Source organism: Thermobia domestica, chromosome 15, assembly GCF_964235325.1.
Source record: "Thermobia domestica chromosome 15, izTheDome1.hap1.1, whole genome shotgun sequence".
Classification (NCBI taxonomy): domain Eukaryota; kingdom Metazoa; phylum Arthropoda; class Insecta; order Zygentoma; family Lepismatidae; genus Thermobia; species Thermobia domestica.
This window is the reverse complement of record NC_137468.1, coordinates 132,810,477-132,834,713: the sequence shown is the minus strand read 5'-3', so window position 1 is coordinate 132,834,713 and position 24,237 is coordinate 132,810,477. Positions and strand designations below refer to the sequence as shown.

Sequence of the window (24,237 nt, the reverse complement as noted above, 5' to 3'; positions counted from 1 at the left end):
TCCAAATGAAACTATATACATTAACCATTTTAAATTATGGCTTTTTAAAGGTAAATTATTGAATTTCAGTCAATCAGCTACAGCATCATTCCTATTTATCCTAGGATCATGGTTAGTGCCTCATTCTCTTCAGAGCAGAACAACCTTTCAAACGGTTCCATTTATGTCTTCCTATCATGTCCCTGAGGCGGGAAATTTTGAGGGAAATCTGTATTTTTCTGATTTTTTTTTCAAACTTTGATTCCCTTTGGACCCCCTTTGTTAAAGCACAAATCTCAAAATCAACTGAAAATACGAAGGGGTGTACTAAATATGTATAAACAATTTCAAGCTTCTATCTTGAAATCTAAGTATGGGGAAATGTTTACCAATGAGCTAAGAACATTTCCACAATGCCCCGGATGTAATATAAAATTTTCCTGAGGCATCCCTATTTATCCTAGGATCATTGTTCGTACATCATTCCCTTCAGAATAGAACATAATTTCAAACGGTACCACTCATATGTCTCCATCATGTACCTGAGATGGGAAAATCATGAAAAAATAGATTATTTGTTTAAAAAATGTTCCTTCTTTGTACTTTTTTGCCCCTCTGTACCCTCCTGTTTTAACGCAGAAATCTGAAAACTACTAAGGAGTGTACTAAATGTAGGGATGGCCAGATCCGGATATCCGGACACTGGATCCGGATCCGAAAAAACGGATCTTGGATCCGGATTCGAAATTTCGGATCTTGGATCCGGATCCGAAATTTCGGATCTTGGATCCGGATCCAAAAAACGGATCTTGGATCCGGATTCGAAACTCCGTGTTCGGGTGTTCCGAATCAGCAAAATTTTCGAAATTATTGACAAAGTGATTTTCATTCCTATTCTTGAAATAAGATTTTAAGACACTTTTGGTATCTGATCGTGTGACAGCCTTGCGTTCTCTTCATTTTGTTGATATTTGGTTTTCGTACCTTAATATGTCACAATTACTCCAAATTTGATTGAGTAAAACTGTCGACTTAGGTGAGAGCAGTCTCATTGTCAGATTCGATTCTAGTGGAAATACTTGACCGAAAAGGTAGTAAATCTTTTTTAAAGCGGTCGTCCTGATGGAAATTTGTCCTTTGTTTTCTGTAACACTAGTCAAATGCTGGGATGAAACCTTAGTCTCAAGCCCAAGCTTCTTCATTAGACTCAGGCTGCTTACTTTTCTAATTCTTTCTGAGTTATTGTGGTCACTGAATGAGGCCATTTCCTAGTCATGATGGGCTAATGGAACAGCCCATAAAATATAGATCAAATCAAATTAAGGAGCAACTTCCTTTTCTTGCTCTTGGTGAGCTTTTTTTCTTTCTTTAAAAATACGTTTCTCTGTGACCGTACCACTCCAGTTAGAATTAAGAATTGTAGTAGAGATGAAGTTCTAAATGGCAATTAATGTATCAAAATCAATGTATTAATGTACTGTATGTGTATACAAAATACCATATGGAGCCTCGAGCAGGAACACGTATCTTTGTAATTAGTAATCCACTACTATTAACTCTGCATAGGTTGTATAAGGAGCTATATCATTCATGTAAACACATCGGCGGATGCAGGGGGAGGGCGAAAAGTCGTTCGCCCCTACCCAGCGCCACCATTAACAGTGTACTTTAGTAGTAATTTGTGGCAATTTCAGATCATTTAAGTAATTTTTCACTGCTAGCATCCCCAACCGCCCCCTTCAAGAGTCCGTTCTGGATTCGCCCCTGCGCAAACATAATATACAACTCATTCAAGAGTACATTTTGGTAGCTTTTTAAAATTTTTATCTTAAAGGATTGTCATTTCTCGTGACTACTTATGCAATTTTGTCCACAGGCATATATGCAATTTCCAGTCATTACGCAAATACATTTATATACTTAATAGACCTCGGCTAGTTGGGGGCTTCGCCACGAGACCCCCGTTACTAGGGCCTCGCACCACAAAAGCCTCTAATCATAATCAATTTAAAAAGAAATGTCTGGGGATTTGCCCTTAGACCCTCTGATATCTCATTTGATCGGCCTATGACCTCGTACCTCGTAAACCTACAACCATACCGAATCTCAGTTCAAATATCAAATTGTATGTAATAACATTCCGATATCCAGAGACATACCGAATTTCAGTGCGAGTCCATGGGGGCTTTCCTCCAAGCCCACACATTTGCTCGGTCTACGGCCTCGCACATCATACGCCTGCAAACATAACGAATTTTTAAGGGGCCGCGGTGGCTCAGTGGTAGAGCGTTCACCTCCGGTGCTTGGGGTCCCTGGTTCGATCCCAGCTCGCGCCGTGTGGACTTTGTGGTGGACAAACACTGTGCTCGTGGGTTTTCTCGGGGTTTTCCCGTTTCCTCCCACTTTCTTCATTTCATTTATTTCTCATAATCACCGTCTCCTTTAGCCTAACCGGCATAAACGTGGGACGTAAAACTCAAGGATTTCATTTCATAACGAATTTTTGTTCAAATAACAAGTTTCATTTCTCTAACATTCCAGGATTTCGAGATATAAAAGTCTTTTCTCCCCGCCCCTTTAAGACATACATCAAAAAACGCTTAAGTACATACCTAATTATTTCAAATGTAAAGTCCAAATACCAAATTCTATGCTCCTAACCTTCAGAGGTTCCCAGATATCGACATGATAATATAATAATTACAATCCCCACCCTCTTTCCTTTCCATCTCTTTTCTTTTCCTTTTTACTAAAACGTCAAAAAACACTGAAACACATGTCAAATTATTTTCAATGAGAAATGCAAATACCAAATTTCAAGTCTCTAACCTTAAAGGATTGAACATATTAATACAATAATTGTAATCCCCACTTAATTTTCTTCTCGCCCTTTTTTTTTTTTTTTCTTTCTAGGCCACATATCAAAAAAATGTTGAAATACGTATCTAATTATTTTAAGTGAGAAGTCCAAATACCAAATTCCATGTTTCTAACCCTTTAAGTTTCCGAGATATAGGCATATTATTATACTAATTGCAATAATTGCAATTACCACCCGCTCTTTTACTTTCTATATCCTCCCTGCCCCTTCTAATTTAAATATCAAAAAGCACTTAAACAAGTATCAAATTATTTTCAATGAGAAACCCAAATACCAAATTTGAAGTATTTAACGTCAAGAATCATCAATATTTTCCACCCCATTTCCCCCCTTCCTCGTCGAATTTCCCAAAGTCCTTCCTTAGTGGTATCCTACGTCACAAAGCCTATAAACTGTCCAAATTTCAAGTTTGTAGCTTAAGCGATTTGGCCTGTACGGTGATCTGTCACTCAGGACTTTGCCCTTTTTATATAGAGAGATTTAAGATTTTATGGGAAAGCCATGGATTTTGTCCTAAGGCCGCCAGTGTCTTAGAAATGTAATAGCTTTGCTATAAACTTTAAGCAATCAACTGACTGATCTGCGTCTATATGTATTATGTAAAATACCGCTTATGATATTTATTTTGCTCGTAATAAAAAAAAATAGAAATGATGATGAAAATTCAAAGACATCCATGATTTTAGCGTAATGCTGCAGGAGTTCAGATCATTGAATTAATCATAAGAGCCGACTGTATAAGATAGACTACATTAAATTCCAATGTGGCACAAAGAAAATAATGCAGCATTACTATGCAGTTTTTCAACGTTATAACTCATTCTGAAAATATTATCATAGGTCTCACAAACAATCGAATTTTAATCCTAACTCGATTAATATATAACAAAAGGCAGATCTATACAACTACTGACTTGAGATGAAAGTGGCATACTTGTAGTACGTTTAAAGATATACTAAAGACTAAATGATGGGGTGTGCGCAACAATGGTCTAACCCCGAAAAATGTGAAAATGAGATTTTGATGTAATCTTTTGTCATTTAAATTGAATTGTCTTCCCACTGAGTTAGATAAAATTCACCTAGTAAATTTTATACATATGGATATTTTAGTTCTGGGTCTCAATCTAAGGCCTAAAATATTCAAAACAGGAGTCCGAATCTGAACTTCGAAATTTCGGGTGTGGATCCAGGAACCGGATATCCGGATCCAATATTCGAAACTTCGGATCCGGATCCAAGATCCGAAATTTCGGATCCGGATCCAGGAACCGGATCTTATAGGATCCGGATATCCGAGATCCGGATCCGTCTGGCCATCCCTAACTAAATGTGTGTGCAAAATTTCAATCTTCTAGGTGTAAAAGGAAGCCCGCCAAAAATAATATTTCTACAGCACTCCAGATTACCGTATAAAATAGGATCTCAGGTAAAAATTCCCTGAGACATCCCTATTTATACTAGGATCATAGATCGTACAGCATTTTTTTTTTTTTTAAAGAACAGAACAGCCTTTCAAATGGTACCATTCACATGTCTGAATCAAAATCGCGAAAAAAAAGGGATCTTTGTTAAAAGATATCCTTTGTTTACCTTTTTACTCCTCTGGACCCCCTGTTTTATCGCGAAATCTGAAAAGAATCTGGAAAATATTAAGGGGTGCACTGAATGTGTGTGCAAAATTTCAATCTTCTAGGTGCAAAAGTAATAAAAAAAGACATAACAAAAATATTTTAGTTATGACGTCATCACACTCTACGTCTCGACGCAGAAAGGCGTGAAAGCATCGCTGCTGCCGTTTTGCGTCCCTTGGGGTTTTGGTAGTGTACGAATTGATTCCCGCATTCGACAAGTTTGTCTAACGATAACATCCGAGTTGATTCCCTACACTACGAACCCTCACTGTCCGTGTTGATTCCCAAGCTGCTTTCACACAGTTCGTGTAGGTGTCGCTACTCACTTGCGAGAAACCAGTTCATTGTGTGCCAGCGATGGAGTTTGAAGTGATGCCAAGTGAAAAGGGTAAGCAACTGTTGGTGATAGATAGTTACAATTTTGTTTCCATAAGTGTCTCGTCGGTGGGGTTGAAAGATATAAATGTACGAGAAGAACATGTAAGTGTTTTGTAATCCTAAACTCTTTAAATTGTGTTGTTCGCTCACAGTTAGATCATAATCATGAAAAAGATAACTCTGGTACATTAAACCGGCAAAAACTTAGTAATTCAGTCAAAAGGAAGGCGGAAGAAAATTTGTGTGAACGCCCGTCGAAACTTACATATACGCATCGAGTTAGCTAATAGTGATATCGACACACTCACAACACGTGATTTAGTTCGAATTAGGAAAAATATTAATGCTGCTCGACCACGCAAGCTTCTGAAGTTGCCTAATAACTTAAAAGAACTGAACGAAGCCCTAGAGAAAAGTGTTTTCAACACAAACAGGGGCGAAAACTTTTTGTTTGTGAACAACTCAGAAAAGAATATTGTTGGTTTCTCGTGTGAAAGTAATTTGGATTTTCTTAAGAATTCGAAAACTTTATATGTAGATGGGACTTTCAAGAGCTGCCCTAAGCTGTTCCACCAAATATTTATAATTCACGGTATAAATAAATAAATAAAAAAAAAAGAAATGAAATCTTTGAGTTTTACGTCCCACGGTTATGCCGGTTAGGCTAAAGGAGACGGTGATTATGAGAAATGAGTGAAATGGTGGAATGAAGAAAGTGGGAGGAAACGGGAGAACCCCGAGAAAACCCACGCACACGGTGTTTGTCCACCACAAAGTTCACTTGGCGGAAGCAGGGTTTGAACCCAGGACCCCATGCACCAGAGGTGAACGCTCTACCACTGAGCCACCGCGGCCCCCACGGTATAAATCAATAAAACTATTTCCCGTTGTTTTTGTTTGTTTGTTTGTGTTTGTTTTTTGGTTTTTTTCCCCTCCCAAACGAAACCTCTGAGATATACAAGGAAGCTTTGGGCTTAATTAAAAATATCATCAATCCAGACATTATATACGTTGACTTAGGGACCGCAATCCACCAAGCAATTGCTTACGTTTGGCCCCAAAAGATTATAAAGAGCTGCAGATTGCATCTCGGTCAGTCATGGTGGAGAAAATTTCAATCCTTGGGACTGTCAAATGATTTGAAATCAAAAGACTTTGAACTAAGAGTACTTCTCAAAACCTTGTTTGGACTGCTTCTTCTCCCACCAGATCAAATTGAAGACTGCTTCGTAGAAGATCTAATGTCCCGCAAACCTACACATGAAAAACTGGATGAATTTTTTTATTATTTACTTGAGACCTATATTCTCGCAAACAGCGACTTCCCACCCATAACGTGGGCCGATTTTAATAGTAGTTCTGAACGTACTACTAACTGTTGCGAAGCATTCCACTCTAAACTGAACACTCAATTTCACTCTCCCCATCCAAACATTTTCCACCTGATAGAAATATTGAAGGGTGTTCACACTGAAACTTATGTTAAAATGAGAAGCGAGAAGAGGACCACTCCCAAAAAAAGGGCGGGACAAACAGAACTATATAGAAGAACAAATGATTAAACTAACAGAGCCTACTATTACCAGTTATGAATATCTTCGGAAAATCTGCTACAAGTTTCTCCCATGTACATAATTCCATTACTTATGCTTAACAGTTGAAACTTAACATGTAAATTACATAACAATAAACAAAATAATAAAAATGTGTAATGCATGTGAACTAGTGTTTCTTAATAGGTGGTCCGCGCCATCTTTGCTAGTAATTGTGTTTCCTGACTGTGTTTAGTGAATGACTGAGTTCAGTGATCGAAAATATTGTAGTGGTGTGCTTAGTGATGCAAATCACGTTGACATATTTACTCCAGCATCTTCCAAGTAGCGGAAATGGTCAGTCAAAAGTAATTTTCTTCTTTTTCTGTGGTTGGTTCACTGTATAAAATTTCTCAAATTTATATTGCAACTTGCATCTGTCACGTGAGTTATTCAAAAGTTGAAAGTTGGAATTATTTAGGATAGTTTGCTTAACTACAACTTCACAAGCAGCCACGATGTGGTTGGCACACGTGAATGCGAAATCGGTATGCGAAATCGGAATCGCACGGTATGGGAATCAACTCGTACGCTAAGGGTAAATACGCACTCAGCAGATGGGAATCAACTCGTACGCTAGGGGTAAATAAACTGCCAGCTAATGGGAATCAACTCGTCCGTTTCGGAATCAATTCGGTACCAGCCGAAAGCATATGTAACGTGTTCTACAATGCCTCCAGGCTTGAGAAAGAAAACAGAAGTAAAAAGCTTTTTTGGTATTTTTTTAAATCGAATAATGAAGGTTCTAGCCTATCACCGAAAAATAGATGATATAATTTAAAAGAGTTAAGTAGTCACTTCAAAAAAGTGGGGAGAACTGCCCTCCCCCCCCCTAATCGCCGCCCATGGTAGCGATGGTCGCTTCGTTCTTTCTCAGCAACAGTGCATTTCTGTTTCAATTTTTCGATAAGCACTTCATATTCTTCGGCCAGCGACACTGAATACATTTTTTCTGTCGGTGATTCATCAGCAACTGAACTGTCAAAAGAAACTTCAAGACTTCTTTTCAGTCCTATACTCAATTGTTCTAACTTTTTGCGCATTGCTTTTAGTCTCTGTCCAACACTTAACTTCCTTATTTTCGAAACAGGTGATACGCCTAATTTTGAACACGTAGCATTCAAAACTTCAATATTGTCTGATGGAAGGACAAAATCAGGTTCATTTCCTGATTCAACATTATTGTTTTCGATGTTGCTTTTTTCTTGTACAACAAATATTTTTTGCAGCATGTAGCACATAATGATTTTCAAGGAATCAGATCTACTGCATAATTCTTGTCCTTTAGTAAATGTACACTCGAAATTTCTGAAAGTCCTTTATTTATAGTTTTTTTTTTATGGATTTTTAGAAGGTCGCAACACGAATTACCAAAAAGATTATGGTACTTTCGAGAAAACTTCACTTCATGGTAGTTGCATATGTTTGCAATGCCACTGCTTGTTCGCATTAGCAGAAGATTCCTCTTCTCTTCACTGAAGTCACTAAGGGACGTAATGCATCTTGCTACCAGCCTATATGCACATTTATAACATTCTTCACCAATACATTTGCCTACATCACATTCCATTTTCTTCACTAATTTGATGCAGTATTGATACACAGATCTGCAGAAACATATTTGTCTTCTTGCGCTCTAAGCATCTGAGTGAAGCACCAGTAGTGAATTCCTATCTGATGCATGTCTGAACACGATTGTGCATGTTGGAACAAGCACTCTGCTGAATTGTGTTTTCAGTACATTTGTTCTGTTTGCTTATTAACAGGATAACACTTGTTCTTGTATGTTGTGCTTAACCACTCTATGCATTATTCATCCAACCGATTTATGATGGATATACAGTAAACTTTCGTTTATCCGTACTTCTGTCTATGCTTATTTATAGGTATAACTTTGTGTTCATAATAAAGGTACTTATAGTCTAATCTGAAACTCCTAATTTTCGGTATAGAATAATATCATATAGACCTGTTATGGGGAGGAATTATATATTTTTTTATCAGGTCCCCCACCAGACATATATATATGTGAAATATGCCATTTTTCCACTTTTCTGAATTTTTGATAATTTCTAGAAAAAAAAGGGGACATGTCTAAGGGTTGAAACTTGGTGAGTGATAAGAACCATATCAGACCTCTTTATTCAGTAAAGCGCAACTTCCTGACCCTTTCCCTTCTTAAAAAAAATAGGTGCCAAAGTTGGGATTTTTAACGTCAATCACCTACTTTTTCAAATTTTAATTTTACCCATTCATAATTTATGAATGACAATAACTAAAGTGTAGAACTTACTGAACATTTTGGCTTTGGTTTCACATCGATAGGGTAATTAGGGGCTGAGATATTTCAGATTCTGCAAACCCTTACAACACCTCAAAATGGCACATCTTCGTAAACAAATATGGCTGCCACTCGAAACCAAAAGCCAATAAATTAAAATCATGCTAATTTTGAACTAACGACATGTTAAGGTAATAGCACACAAAAAATCAGAATTTTTAAAAATTATCGAGCAACATGCATTGGACCACTTGATATGGATTTACCCGACAGTATAAGTATGTTCTACACGAAGTTTAAATTTACAACTAATACGCTCCTTTATCTTCAAACTTAAGTTTCTAATGGATTCTGTGGTCCACTACAACAAATCTTTCTTTACACCCACCATTCTCCACACCGAATTTTCTTACACCAAGTTTTCCTACACCGAATTTTCCTGCTCCTATGAAAAAGATCTAATAATATATAGAACACAAACACAATTGCACAACTCAAACACCACGACACCACGTGCAAACTTGTCCGTCGCCATCTTTCTCTGCTTTCTTGTTCATTTCTCTGCCACCTATATCAATCTGCGCAGACGCAGTTGCATGCATTCAGTGACGTGGCATCGAACATTTGAAAAGCGCTACTCGTCAAAGTAAATAAACAAACTTCAAAACATAACGAGAGCGGAATACAGACACGTCTTCTCTCTTAACTCGTTAACTAATTAGAACTCAGTCTAGTAACTACTTTTTAACATCCTAGATAGTCAATGAATAATTCCTAAAAGTATGGCGTTCCTCGTCCTTCCCTAAACGGGAAGTGCGGCTCCTTAACTACAACCTTGATGAAGTTTAGGCAGACCACATTTTACAAAATATACAGGTAAAATTCAATATTCTGCATGAAAAGATATGTTTAAGTAAGTTTTAAAATGCTGGCCCGCACACATTGGCGAAAGTGGGTAGATTAGTTGCCAAGTTAGTTCTTTAATTTATCAATACTCATAACCAACATTTTTTCCGTGTAAGACAAGTTTAGGCACACCACTCGAAGTGATTGTTAAAATATTATAATTCTTTTATGGTACTAATTTTCTTATTGTATTCCAAAAGATTTACGCTGAGAGAATGACATTATTCCACTTCGCATAGATGAAATTCAAAGGGCCCACCGTAAGCAAGTGTTGAAAAATTACAATTCTTTTACGATTTGCATACAATACAGCTTCCGGATGTGTGATATAAAATCTACAGTGCGAATATATATATATATATATATATATATATATATATATTTAAATACACAAATCCACTCTAAGTAAATCAGCGAAGCTGGTGGGCTTGCTCAGGTGCGTCCAAAGTGACCAGGAGATTAGTGATGGTGAGCATACACGTAAGCGAGGGTAGTAAAAACATGGATTTTCGCAAAGATACTAGTTTCTAGTACCGGTATACTTGTAAACGTAAAGTACGGCTTTTTCATGGAGTGCAGAAATATTCTGCCGGTGGAAAATAGTGTCTAGCACAGTCATCTTTTATATGTACTCATGTATTTTAACTGTCGTAAAGCATACGTAATTAATTTTACACAAGTAGCCCTAGCTTATAAACATAAAATAGAGTTGTATTATACCGGATACCTACTATTTTGAAGAAAGAAAGGAGAAAAAAAAAAAGACCGCCGTTTTGAAACTTTACGTTGGTATGCTGCCAAAATCTATACAGGAAATTTAGTGTATCTCATGCTTGTACCTTGAAAATTTAATTTAAAGAATCGAAAGGTGTATCCTGTAATGTGTGTGTGTGGTACGGGCAAACAAGCGAACAAATCGAACCATCCCAGGAGCCTTAGTAACGTTCGCCAAATATGGATACCAAATATATTAAATTAAAACAAAGATATACTTCATGTATTATAAAATAAATGTTTCAAAATGTCTTATATGGCAAATATTTTCTAGTGTAAAATAAATGGTTTTATTGTTGAAGTTTACTTCCGATACTTTGCGCGTTCAATTACGGGAATATCCCTAGCACTAGTAAGACGGTTCTTTCCCGAAAATATTTTAAAACAATTAACAGAGATAATTCATATTTTATAAAGTAAATCTTTCAAAATGTCTAAAATGAAATTAAATATCTTTCAGCTTAAAATAAATAGTTTTATTGTTGAAGTATTCACTTCCGATGACTTGTGCGTACAATTAATGGCGTGAATTTTCCGAGCACTTCTTTCACAGCGAGCTTTCTCCGAAAGTGCAGCTTTCTTTACTGTACATGGACACTTCCACTAGTAAAGAAAGTTTAAATTCAGCACTTGAAATAGAAGCGTTACATAGTCTTCGGAACTCCGAGTATTAAGCTTTTTAAATTTGACAACAATTTTTACGCTATTGCTGGCGTTGATTCTACAGAATGCTTATTTGAAGAGTAGCAATTAATGACTGAACTACACTACTGTTGTTGGGAAACCAAATTTTATTGAAGAATACTTATGTTACCATCAAATGTATGAAATAATACTAATGTATTTACATATTTACTGGTGGTACAGGCACCTAAGGCCTTAAACTCGTCAAAGGTATGAGGGATAACGTCCCCCGGCGTTGCCGAGTCGGCGAGCACACTATTCACGGAAAGTATTTTCTAAAATATAAAATTGCTTATTTTACTTCAAATAGGCTATAAACACAATCCATCGATTAATTTGTTCTATAATTATCTCAAACTAAGGTAAGCCTTTTTATTTATTCAGTGGATTCAGAACTTTATAAGGTCTAACGTTGAATGTTGTTGTATACTTTAACATGGAAGTATCTAATTCGCCCAGGGAAAGTCTAAAATCTGATAAAAATCACTTTCAATGTGATCACCGTAGTTGTACCACTAATATACTAACAAAAAGCTCAAAAACCCAGGTGGGTTTTAAAGTGTTTTTTTTTTGCCAGGTGGGCCCAACCCGAACCCTGAATGTTTTTTTTGGGCTGGGGCCACTTGCGCAAACCCTGAATGTATCTGCCTTGTTCTTAAATATGTATTCCTGAGAGCAAGGCTTATTTGGGATTTCAACTAAAATGTTCGTGTCATCAGCAAAAAGGACGCTTCTATTGGGAACTATATAACTGGGAAGATCATTAATATATATAGGACCTAATACTAATCCTTGTGGAACTTCGTGCCTAATATGCCTTACTTCTGACTTAATTATTCCTATTTCCATATATTGCATGCGATTAGTTAAATAGGATTGGAACCATAAATTAGCATTACCTCTAATACCATAACTACGTAATTTATTTAATAGAATTTTGTGATTAACAATGCCAAAGGCTTTTGTGAGAGCCAGAAAGAAGCCATGCTTTATATATATAACTTAGGAAAGCAGTTAATTGATCTTCACTTTCTAAAACCGAATTGGCTGTTTGCGAAGATATCTTTTCCAGAAAGGGTACCAATCTGTTATACATAACTAGGACAACCCAAAAGCATAAAAAGCATAACAGCAATTTACACATATGATTGGTACCTTGAACATGGTTGTGGTTGTCTAAGGGTCCAGAAGTAACTAAGTTTAAAAGCATAATAAACCATAATTTTAGAAAATAAAGCGTAATTTAAAATATCTAGCAAAATTCTTGAAAAATTCTGTTTAACTGCAAGTTTAACATACTGTATTAATATTTTTTAAAACCAATATTTACAATGCAAAATCATTAAGAACATAACAATGCAACAATGAAAATCTTCTCTTTATTTCTGTAAATTTTTCGGTGTAATCTTTTGAAGTGGAGGAAAGAAAAAAGGAAAAAAAAAAAACTTTTTGCCAACAATGAATAAACAATAGTTTTCTTCCAAGTGTAACTTCGGAGTTCTGTGAGAAAAAGTTGAAGTAACGTTTAAAGATTTTATAGTTAGTACGAGCCCTGAATCAGAGAAGTGTAGATTCGAAATGTACAAAAAGTGCACATGAACTCCGCACTATATTGTTATGTGTACCTCTTGAACTTGAGCACTTTTTGTACTTTTTGGTGGCATCTTTTACCTTCCCTTTCTGTATATATGCACCTCTAAGGCGCACGCAAGTGATAAAAAAAAGCTGACTTGAGTAAAGCATATCTCTTTACAGTGCATTAAATAGAAAGTTCATTAAATATGAAAAACTGGTTGCATAAAATATTAATAAATAGATCAAGATATTTAGAATATTTAACGTATAGTAAATACGATTAATGTAAAACAAAGATTGAAATTAACAATACAGCATAATAATGGATAATTTGAAAAATAATAAAGCATAATTAAACAAAAAATAAAGCATAATGCGGGTTCCTATATACATAACTTTTTCCAAAATTTTGGAGAAAACAGATAGAATAGAGATAGAACAATAATTTCCTGGTTCAGTAGTTGATTTTTTTTTTTTTTTTTTTTTTTTTTTTATAGGTCTTATTTTTGCAACTTGAAGATCTTCTGGAAATGTTCCCGTTTCAACAGAGGAATTTCAGATATTAGTCAAAGGTATAAGAAAATATTCGAGACATATTTTAAGCAAATAATAAGAAATATTGTCAGGCCTAGACGACTTTTTTTAACAATCTATTTTATTTCTAGCAGTGTGGTAGGTCTTAAGTATATATATTTAGAGTTGCTACATAATTTTATGTTAGTCTTTAGCAACATTGTCAAAAAAAAAAAAAAAAAACTAGTATATTATCGATCTTTACGCAATTAATTGGGTAAATGCCAAGAAATTAAGCATGCAGAATGTCTTACGGAATATTTTGGAGGAATAAAATGAAGCTATATATATATATATATATATATATATATATATATATATACTAGCCTTTCGACTAGCTGGGGGCTCCGCCCCCCAGGCCCCCGAGTCTGCTCGGCCTACAGCCTCGCATTTTTTATCTATCGGTCTTTGCATCAACAGTGAATTTCGTGAACTTGCTCTTCATATTTCCTGAATCTGCCCATTCGGGGTTTCGCCCCCACACACTGTGTTTGCTCGGCCTACGGCCTCGCACCTCTTGAACTCACAATTCTATCGTTTCCTTTCCTATTTCAACTAGCTAAAAGATAAGATTGTGTATCCCAAGAAAACGCCTATTTAAATAGCATGGAAATTTCTTCATCCCCCTTTTAGACTCCCTAAAAAATTAAAAATATTCACCTTTGGCAATTTTTCTGTGGGTTTGTCCCAAAAAGCTATAATCATGCCAAATTTAATCATTATAGCTCTACAGGAAGTGCTCAATAATTTGGGGGTGTAAAAGGTTTTCCATATAAATAACATGGGAAAGATTTTTCAGTTCCCTATAAAACCACTCTAAAGTTGGACTTTTTAATTTTTACTGATTTACTTAGGTAGTGCTAACGAAAACGTACAAGCACACGGAATCTCAAGTTTTTATTCCAATTCTAAATACCTAAAATATGAGGTTATAGGTCCAAAAAAAGGCTCATTTAAATAACATTGGGAAATTTTTCATCCCCTCTTTAGACACTCTAAAAATGAAAAATATTGACTTTTGGCAATTTTCCTGTGGGTTAGTTCCGGAAAGCTACAATTATGCCAAATTTAATCATTGTAGTCCTACAGGAAGTGCTCAATAATTTGTCAGCTCATGTAGTTTTATATATAGTTAGGAAGGATAAGATAGGGATAGGATAGGATATATATATATATATATATATATATATATATATATATATATATCATGGGCTATTCTCACTCTGCACGAAGTGGATGTTCTCGTAGCGCACGCCCAAGTAAGTACATAGAGATTAGTAATAAGCCTGCAAACTGATATGCCATAAACGCAATTACTAGAAGAAGCAACGTCTAGTAGAAGAATAATTAATTTCAGCAAACAATTTATTGAGATAATAACAAGTCCAAGTGGATTACTAGACAATGATAATTGGGTATCCAAGACTAGGATCAGTGGTTCCATGGGGCATATAGAATCCAGTGGCGTTTCGTGACAATTTTTCGGTATTTCACACTTGTTAGAAAATTCTGTTCTAGAATTCTTTTAGTATTCTAAATAAGGAAAACTATAAAAAACAATGAAAGTAACCATGCATATGTATATATATAATAATAATAATAATAATAATAATAAGTATCCATTCATAAACAAATGTTCCATTTTATTCATATATGAAATTACTTCTAATGTTCTTCTGGGCAATCAACATGTCAATAACTCTTCTAAAGTTTAGTGTTTTTTTTTTTTTTCAATTTTTTTCTCTGTTGATACTATAGCTAATACACTGACACTATTTGGAGCTACGGTACTCCTTTAAATGCTTTTGTATTCTTTAATATGGAGAAACAACTTTCAGTTTCTGAAGTCAACATCGGATTATTTACTATGATTTTGACGAATTTTGTAGTATTTCATTCTCTTTCTATAGACTCACCATCAATTTCTCATTATACTAAATAGAATCTCCATTAGACTATAAACGTCTGCTATCTCGTATATTTGAATTGCCATGTATGCTGTTTTGTGAACTTTTAACAGTATACACGAAACATGCAATGTATCAAATTATTGGTAGTTGCAGAGACACCTTTAATTACGAACGCTTTGTCCGTTTACTTTTACATTGTTGTCCCAAGACACTTCATTTTGTATTTACGTTCTCTGGTAAAGGTTAGGCTATATAAGATGAGATTTACAGTTTAAAAAGGAGATTACTGTAATGTGTTTGATGTTCTCCCACCTGGAATTGAACTGGGGACCAGTCCTCCAAAGACATATACTAGTCACTATACAAATGAGGATGACACCATTCTCATGAATTTAAAAAAAAAAGAAGAAGAAGAAAAAAAAAAGGAAACACCAGGGCTACTAGAATCTTTGGACTCCTGATAGAGACTACAGCATATTCAAACGCTCCAAAATCTGATGCAATCAATGAAAAGTGAGCAAATGCGACTTCTTTTTCTACAAGATTATTATGAGAATAGAAATGATCATGCAAACGAACTGTGATAGAATATTTGACGCACTTATCAGGCACACGCACAGAAAATTTTGTTGGATGAGTCCGAAGTGTAAGGGTCCAATACGATAAGACATTACATCTATGTACGGTTGATCCGATGTAATTCTACAGTGGAGAAACGATATCTAATTGTTAAGTTATACTCTAAGAAAAAATATAGAATTAGCTTTTATTAAGAAAAGAAAGAGTACAGATGAAGTGTAACATCAGATCTTTAGCCTGTATCAGTCATTTCTCTTCTAAACAATTATAGTTTTATTATGAAAGTGTACAAGCGAATGTCAAGTTAAGAAGTTTTGAGGGGGGATACGAACCCGGTAGATTATTCGAATTGGTGCGACCCTGGTGCTCACACCAGTTAAATTCAGCGTAATTTTAATGTGTTTATTACAGTTCTCATACTTCTTTACTTTTTCAATCAGATGTCCCAAATATGTTACACAATTCAGGTCCACTGTTCATTCCCTTCATATAAGACGCAAGACAATCAAGACGCAAGAAAAGCAAAACAATCATATTTTCATTTCATAATCTATCAGCCATTTATTGCTTTAAATCAGCTTTGAAATTTCGACACAGTTTACTGTTCACTTCAAACTTCCATAATTCGTCAATGCAATAAAAGATATACAGTAGTTTGCAATTACTCAACTGAATCCTCTACAAAATAAGGTAATGGTAATATTTTTCTTACAAGAAATCTTCCGAAAAATGCTTCCGTATCGAACAGGCCTTAGATTCACTAGTATTAAGAAAGTATTTTATTAAAACCTAACACTACAAACCTATCGAGGAGGCTATACGAGAGTATACAGAATATATCCACGTAAATTCTTTATAGTTCAGCATATAAGGATGGATATAAGGTATAGTTTTGAAAATGGTCGAGTGTATATCTACCAAAAATTCTAGCAGTACAGAGCTGATGCAAATTATGGAAAAGAATTAATAAATTTTAGCAAACACATTTATAAATCTGTCAGTATACTACCACACAACACGTTTTCATTTTTGCCACTTTGAAATACACTGAGAGAATAATGTTTCTGCGCATAAAGTAAAATCTCCGAAGTTTCTCCCCCCTCCAATGAAAAAACTTTTCCGCGTTTTTTAGGTTACAGCTGAACGTACGTTACTGCAAATACGGTCTCGTCTTTTTCTATTTTGCATGTGTTAAAGATGAATGTTGAAGAAAAGTCGGTTCAAAAATTTTCCCACCGATCCCCACAATACAGATGGTAATATTTTACCATTGTAGCAATGTTACCAAGTAGAGTATGTTTTGATAAGCTATTCGCTTTTCTTACGAACATTTAGTTTATTTAGGCAGGAAAACCATAGCATAAAGAAAAATCAGAATTATACGTATTTAAAAAAGCTTGAAAATAAATTAAAATTTAATTTTGTTCTGCTTTAACTTAAGAATCTCTGGGGAAGGGTTCTAAACCGCCCATTTCCCTTGGTATGACTTCGGAAAACCCTAATTTTGTTTTTTCCAGTAGTGTATTTTTATTACAAGAAATTGAGATAAAAGAAATGTAGATAACTGATTGAAAGAATGAGTTATATACTACTATATTCTTCTATTTTAATTTTCATTCTTTGATTCTGTTTAAAGCGCCACATTACTGGATATTAGTGAACAACAGTTATCAACGCAGAAGTTCATTCTTTGATTCTGTTTAAAGCGCCACATTAACGGAAATAAGTTAACAAGAGCTGTCAACGCTGCTCGTGCAAATCTTGATTTGAACGTCAGGAGACCGCAGTTCCTCCCTTCAGCGTCCGCGTTTCCCTTCTGTACATTACACAGGGCAGTCTATCACGCTCGCTGCTCTGTTGTGAACGTGTGATGATGGAATGCATACACACAAGGGGTAAAGCAATCGAAGAGTAGAAGCGAAACTACAATATAATAATATGCTAAATAGTATTAAATAATTTAAGGAACATCAAACAGCGCACGATATTTGGTGGTTCACGTGCTCTTGCGAACCGCACAAGGTGACACCACTGATAGAATCTGTATTTTCAAATATTTTGAAAGAAAGAGAAAAAAGTCTTTACATAGTTATAAATAACGTTCGAGTTGTTTTTCGGAAACACCACACGGTTTGGGGGGGTGGGGGGTAAATTAATTCATTTCTCATTCTTGATTGATTTGAACTCCTAAGGAGTGGGATTATGGACAGGCTTAAAAAATATATACGTCACAGTATATCAAAATCGCATCAGTTTTATTATATTTAGAGCGGAACATGAAGTGAAGGAAGTGGTAGATTCATCAGTAATTCTTGACTTATTTAAATTTTAAACGGTAAGCTATGTAGAAAATTTCCCAATAATATATACGCCATCTTATATAAAATCAAATAAATTTTGTGAAAATTATCTCGGAAGTTTTCTTTTAAATTATTGGTGACGCCTAAATTGAATCCTTCATTTTTAACGTATTTTACCTTCATGTAGTTTCAATTATTGGGAATCTTTACATACATATATATGCTTGTGGCGAAAGTTATCAAGGAATGTTATTTTCTTATAATATTTTAATAGGGGAACATTACAATCTTCATCCTGCTTATACCTCTTGTAGGTGTATAAAACATTATTAGAACTGATAGTGGACCATGATGGCTCAGTGGCAGAGCCGTTTACCTCTTGTTCATCAGGTCCTTGTTTCGATCCCAGCTCGCAACAAGTGAACTTTGTGATGGACAAACACGGTGTGCGTGGGTTTTGTCAGAGTTCTCCCGTTTCTTCCCACTTTCTTTATTCCACCATTTCATTCATTTCTCATCATCACCGTCTCCTTAGCTTAGACGGCATAACCATGGAGTGTAAAATTTAAAACTTCATTTCATTTCATTTTAGGACTGATAGTAATTGGTCTTAGGAAGAGTATGCAATATATTCTTGAGTGCATGTTATATTGTGCATGTTATTGTTTTTTCAAGCAAAATAAAAGTAATGTAATTTGCAATGTCAAGGTATGCGGTACTGTATCATACGTATATTATTATATACCTACATGTTCAATTTTGTGTAAATAACAATTACTCATATTGAACATAACAAATATGTAAATGGTAATTAAAGGAGTGTGTTGGACGGATATGGGGTTGGAGGAAGGTGTTAAAAAGTGTGTGATAGAACTTACCCCATATCTTCCCATTTATATTCAAGAATTTATGTCAGGGAAAACAAGAATTTGTCACGGAAGTCGATCTTCACTTTTTTGTGGGAACCTTGATAGTTTTAACCTCTTTTATATATTTTGATACAAGCAGACATATTGAAAATATGTTATATTCATATATATAAAATGTTTATTATGTTTTCCGTTCTGTAGATGATACTTGGAAATTATTTAAATACGAACGTATACCTTTTCAGTATATGTAAACGCTTCGAGACTGAGATCATATGGTTTCAATAGACGCTGGGTCACCACTTTTGGCTCAATCGTTTGTGTTATCTTATTAGATAGGGCTTTTATAAAAGAATAATAAAAATTAATCATTTTCTGATAAGTTCTTCAGTAAAACTTGATTTATCCTTAATACTAATGGCGTAAAAATAATATTGGGTACATTAGTACAAACGGGTTTTCGAATGCATATACTCATTAATAATAAATGCTTGAACTCTAAAATAATATACAAGGAATAAAATATTTCTGTTTCTCTTTTGTTTTGCAGATGCAGTGTTGAGTTTCGAGTGAGAGATAAACTTATAAGCTTGTAATGTCATCACTTAAGCGCATATGGAGATACCAGAGCGCATTGTGTGTCGGATAAAATGAACAGCTTGGGATTAAATTTGATACTAAGAATGGGCTGTATCTGTACAAAGGAAGTTATTACAGTGAATAGTAGGAGATACTACGTTCGAAACCATCTTGGTGAAGGGTAAGAAATAATAAAGTGAAATGCAGTTAAAATAATGTCGAAAGAACTCGTATATATGTAATACAGCAACACATTAATTAAATTGTTTAAAAATTGTCCAATTACTCACTTTAGATTTTGCAGACAATGAGGTTAATTTCAGCCAACCTCGAACCTTTTATTTAATATGTATCATATTCAGTATTACAGTGGTCCTTCTAGTGATATGCAAATACTTGGAAATACGAGGACATCGGCAAGTTTTATGTCCTTTCTTAAAACTTTCCTTCATAGTCTCAGTGCAGAGCTACACATTTCTCCCCCGCTTTTTCATCTGTAGAATTGAGATTGTATTGAAAACCGTTGTTCTGCCTCCATTTTGACGTCTCTTGATCGTCAAAATGGCAACTCTGAAGTTGATTTTTCATCTGTGGAAACAGGAAGTTGCTTGGTGTCAGATCAGGCTAATAGTACGGATGCAGGAATAAAGACAAGAAAATTAATTAGGACTTTGAGACTTGTTTCGTCTATGTTTATTTGTTTATAAAAGTGTATTACAAGAAGTATTATGAAAGAATTGGTGGAATTAGAATATTGGGAGAAATGGTAAGCCCCGAGAAAACTACGGACACGATGTTATACACCACAAACTCACTTAGACGGGATCGAACAAGGGACATCTCGCACCAGATGGGAGCGCTGTACCACTAAGCCACCGTGTCCTCCTGCAAGCAAAAACGATTGAGCCAAAAGTGGTGACCCACTCCTATTGAAACCATATGATCTCAGTCTCGAAGCGTTTATATATACTGAAAAGATATACGTTCGTATACGAACAACGGTTAAACTATTCCCCAGGGAAGATGTTGAAAATTCGAAAGGTTTGAGTTTTTGGTTAGACAAGCAAAAAATTTATTTTTCCTTGTGTTTTGATCGTGCATGCACAGATTTAAAATGTATCCTCAAACGAGCAATTGCAGTGTACAAGGAAACTACAAATAGTAATGCAAAAGAAAGAAAAAAAAGTAGCGAATAACGTATAGTCTCTCATTTTATTATTATTATTATTATTCATTTATTTATTTATTTACAGGGTTAACTAGTTTAAACCAAGGTGGTTTAAACCAAAACAAGAAAAATGTTCGTAAAAGTGTGAGTGTTCGTAAAATCTTGATGAACACATATCTGTGGGTTATCATGTTTCACTCCCGTATATTATTCCTATTATATTCAGACCTAAATTCCCCACTTATTACTCAGAGATTATACTTAAAAGCAACTTTTTTTTTATGTTTATGAATTTTTTTGTGTTTTTTTATAGTTTATTATTATGGTTATGCAATTGCAATCAAAGAAAAATTCTAAATATTGTTTCGTTTTATTTATGTTTACTATTGATAAAATACATCGAAATGCCGTAAGTTTTTTTTTTTTTTTTTTTTGTGTGTGTGTGTGTGGGGGGGGGGGATTCATACAAACCCCACGAGAGGCATTTATTGAAATCAGAAGTATCTTTGGTATCTATTATGTATAAATGGGTCAGACCAAAGTGGACTCAAATAATTCGTATCTTTATTCACTTCTCTTACTGATATACAAATTAAGTCGTTGTATTCCTTTAACTTGGACTAATAAAAGTTGTAGTGAACTAACCTGGACTAATTGAATTAGTTCTTCTGCAGTATTTTGAAACTGTCCATATGTAATTCTGTATAATGGTTTCACTTGTTCAACTCTTTATCATTTGTCGTTCTGAAATGACTCTTGACAATTATATTAACAAGTATGGACAGATTAGTACAACGTATTTTTATCAGAAGTCCTTCGTGAGTGAGTCGGCAGACGTATCGCATTTGTAGCCAATTAGTTCCGGTTTCGAGTTCAAATGGAGGACAATTCCTCTCGGATGTAAGCCGAGAAGCGGTTTGGATTCCGCTTTAAGCTTATGTGACCCCTTCCAGCATAACCCGGTTGTTGCATAATAACACCAAGGCGAAACAAACTTATTTCTGTCCATATGTGATATAAATACTTAGAGCAAATTATTTAAACCCAAAAAACAGTTTTTTTTAAAAAAAAATAAAAACCATGGTTTTTGCCAAACCTGTTTATTTATTTCATAACACCTACAAATAACATTATAAGGTGTAAAATCAATATAGCGTTGCAAAACAAAGTAACTCGAAGGTTTGTGCTTCAAGGGTCAATAAACTTGGAGACAGCATTATCTCTCCCATAAACAACATGTGGCGATTTTCGGTTAAAGTAATGTAGTTATATTTACTTGCATGGAAAACGTGTATTTTTTTTTTTTAATGAATTTATCTTATCTGCTTTGGTTTACAAACTTGGAATACATATAAAATAGCTTTTTATTCAAGGGGGCCATAAACTGAATATGCAAATGAACTAGAGAATATTTTCCCATAACCAGTTTACATAGTAACAAAAATTTATCAAAATATAAATGGCATGATATTTACATGAAATTCATATTATAAGCTGATATCCATTATTCACATGTTGAAATTACGTGAAACAACCTGTCACAGAAAGAAAAAAAGCCACATATTGGTTTGGGAGACATTCTAAAAACCAAGGCCTACTACAGAAGGAATACTGCAATTGCCATTTTCATGTAGGTAAATGCAAGTTACTTAGATTAGATTCGTGTGGCTGAGAGCGTTATTCTTGCAGTCTTTTTAAACCTTACAAAGTCACAATATCCAATAATTTTCTCCGAGTTTCTATTACGAACGTTGAAGCTTAGACAATCAGAGTTACAAGTTTCACAGTTTAGACTACGTATCGAAACAGTAGCTTAATCATAATCCCAATGTCATTTGTGAATATTTCCTTCGTCTATATAATACAGATTTATACTCATTTTCAACTGGTTTTAACCTTCCATTTGTTTTCAATAAAAGTATTGAACTGTTATTTTAATTCTGAAAAAATTGTTTTTTGTTTTCATTTTACATAATGGGCATATTTTTGCTACTAGATCAGGTCTTGAAAAAGTTGTTTTCACGTGCATTTTGTCTTAAAAAGTGTTTGGCTGCGAGAACAGGCTTGGTATCTTAATGATTACAATATTCTTTTCTTGACCACTTATCACTTTTTTGTATTGACACACACATCATATTTGCAACTGAAACTTTCTAATGTACTCGCTTCATAGTTCGCTAACTATTCTAAATGGTTTGTAAATTGAGCAACCTTTTAGCTGTTGTGTTTGAGAGAAAGAAGTAATTGATGAAATATGTTTGAGCTTCTGAATATTTGTATTTGTGTGAGAGTCTGTGTTTGATGTTCATGCAGAGACAAATTCACAAAAGATAGATCGAATGGTCGTGGTCTCATACCTACCATCCTTCAGAAGAATGTTCCTTCGGAACTAAGAAATGAATTTGAGAGGCGGGTAACTCGCTAGGGTGGAAGGGGGTACAAGCGCTTTCAAAATACTAATCGGAAAAAGCCCATTATTAAAACCTGATTGTAGATGAGTGGACAATATTAAGATGAATCTCGCAAAAATAGGAATACAAAGTTGCCTAAGGACAGGAGTCAACGAACAGCTTGAGCGAATGCGGCATTGAACCTTCAGATTCCATAGGCTAGAGTTCGTTAGTTTTATAGTTAGCAAATTTATTTTGGAAAAGCAAGGAACATTTAACTGGGGATGGGCAAAACCGGTTTTTATATAATACTCCTCCGAAACCGGTTTCGATTTTCTCCGAAACCGGTTTCGATATTCAGAGCCGGTTCGATTTTCACCGAAACCGGTTTCGGTGAAACCTTTTGGGAAACAAAACTATTTCTATGGAAACGGAATCGGTTTCTGGAGAACAACGAAACCCTACTCTGGTCAGAAATAGAACAAATTTTGAAAAAATAAAAAACGGAACCGGTTTTGGAGAAAACCGATAACCGGTTTCGGTGAAAACCAAACTGGTATTGGAGAAAGCCGAAACCGGTTTCGGTGGAAAACCGAGAAACCTGTTTTTGTGCCCATCACTACATTTAACTAGACTTGAAGAAATCCATAAAAATCACATAATTAAAATTCGTTCTCTACAAAGGTATTTTTCCATATAAATTAATGGGCTTATAAATAAAGAATGCGCAAATACTTAACACCGTTAATAAAGACGAATATGCTTTTGTAGAAATCTCTCGTGTCTATATGGTTAGCGTACGCGCCCTTGGCACAGGAGACCCAGGCTCGATTTTAGGCGCGAGCTCATATGGTTCGAATCGCACGTTAAGCTGTAGGTTCCTGTCTCACATCGTCGTTGGAATAACTAATAGGCGTTTCTCAACACTTGCGATTTCGAGAACACCGGTACCTTATATGATTTTACGAGATTACCAATCGCAAGGCGACAGGAGTTTCATCCCTAAGATATTGGGATGATGAGAAGACGGATCTCACGGCGAAGGCAGGTACTCTTTCAGAAGGCGTAGGTTGATATAATAAACGTAATGAAATCCGAGATACGCCTATTGGTTACTCCAGCGACGAGCTGAAAAGGATGCTAAACTCAAATCAATCCAATCCAATACGCTTTTAGTGTAATTTC

The 24,237-nt window shown here is 35.1% G+C and overlaps 1 protein-coding gene across 3 annotated transcripts in view; it reads left to right on the top strand.

Annotated features, from left to right (window-relative positions):
• Positions 1-24,237, top strand: part of LOC145671242 (serine/threonine-protein kinase 16) — a 73,558-nt gene that overhangs the window by 5,234 nt on the left and 44,087 nt on the right. The window contains exons 2-3 of one of the 3 annotated variants that reach the window (XM_081740151.1): positions 13,182-13,256; positions 19,466-19,675. In XM_081740151.1, the coding sequence (XP_081596277.1) occupies positions 19,566-19,675 (110 nt within the window). In that variant the 5' untranslated portion in view covers positions 13,182-13,256; positions 19,466-19,565. The remainder of the gene's footprint in view (positions 1-13,181; positions 13,257-19,465; positions 19,676-24,237) is intronic. The other 2 variants (XM_081740152.1, XM_081740153.1) reach the window with 2 other exon arrangements.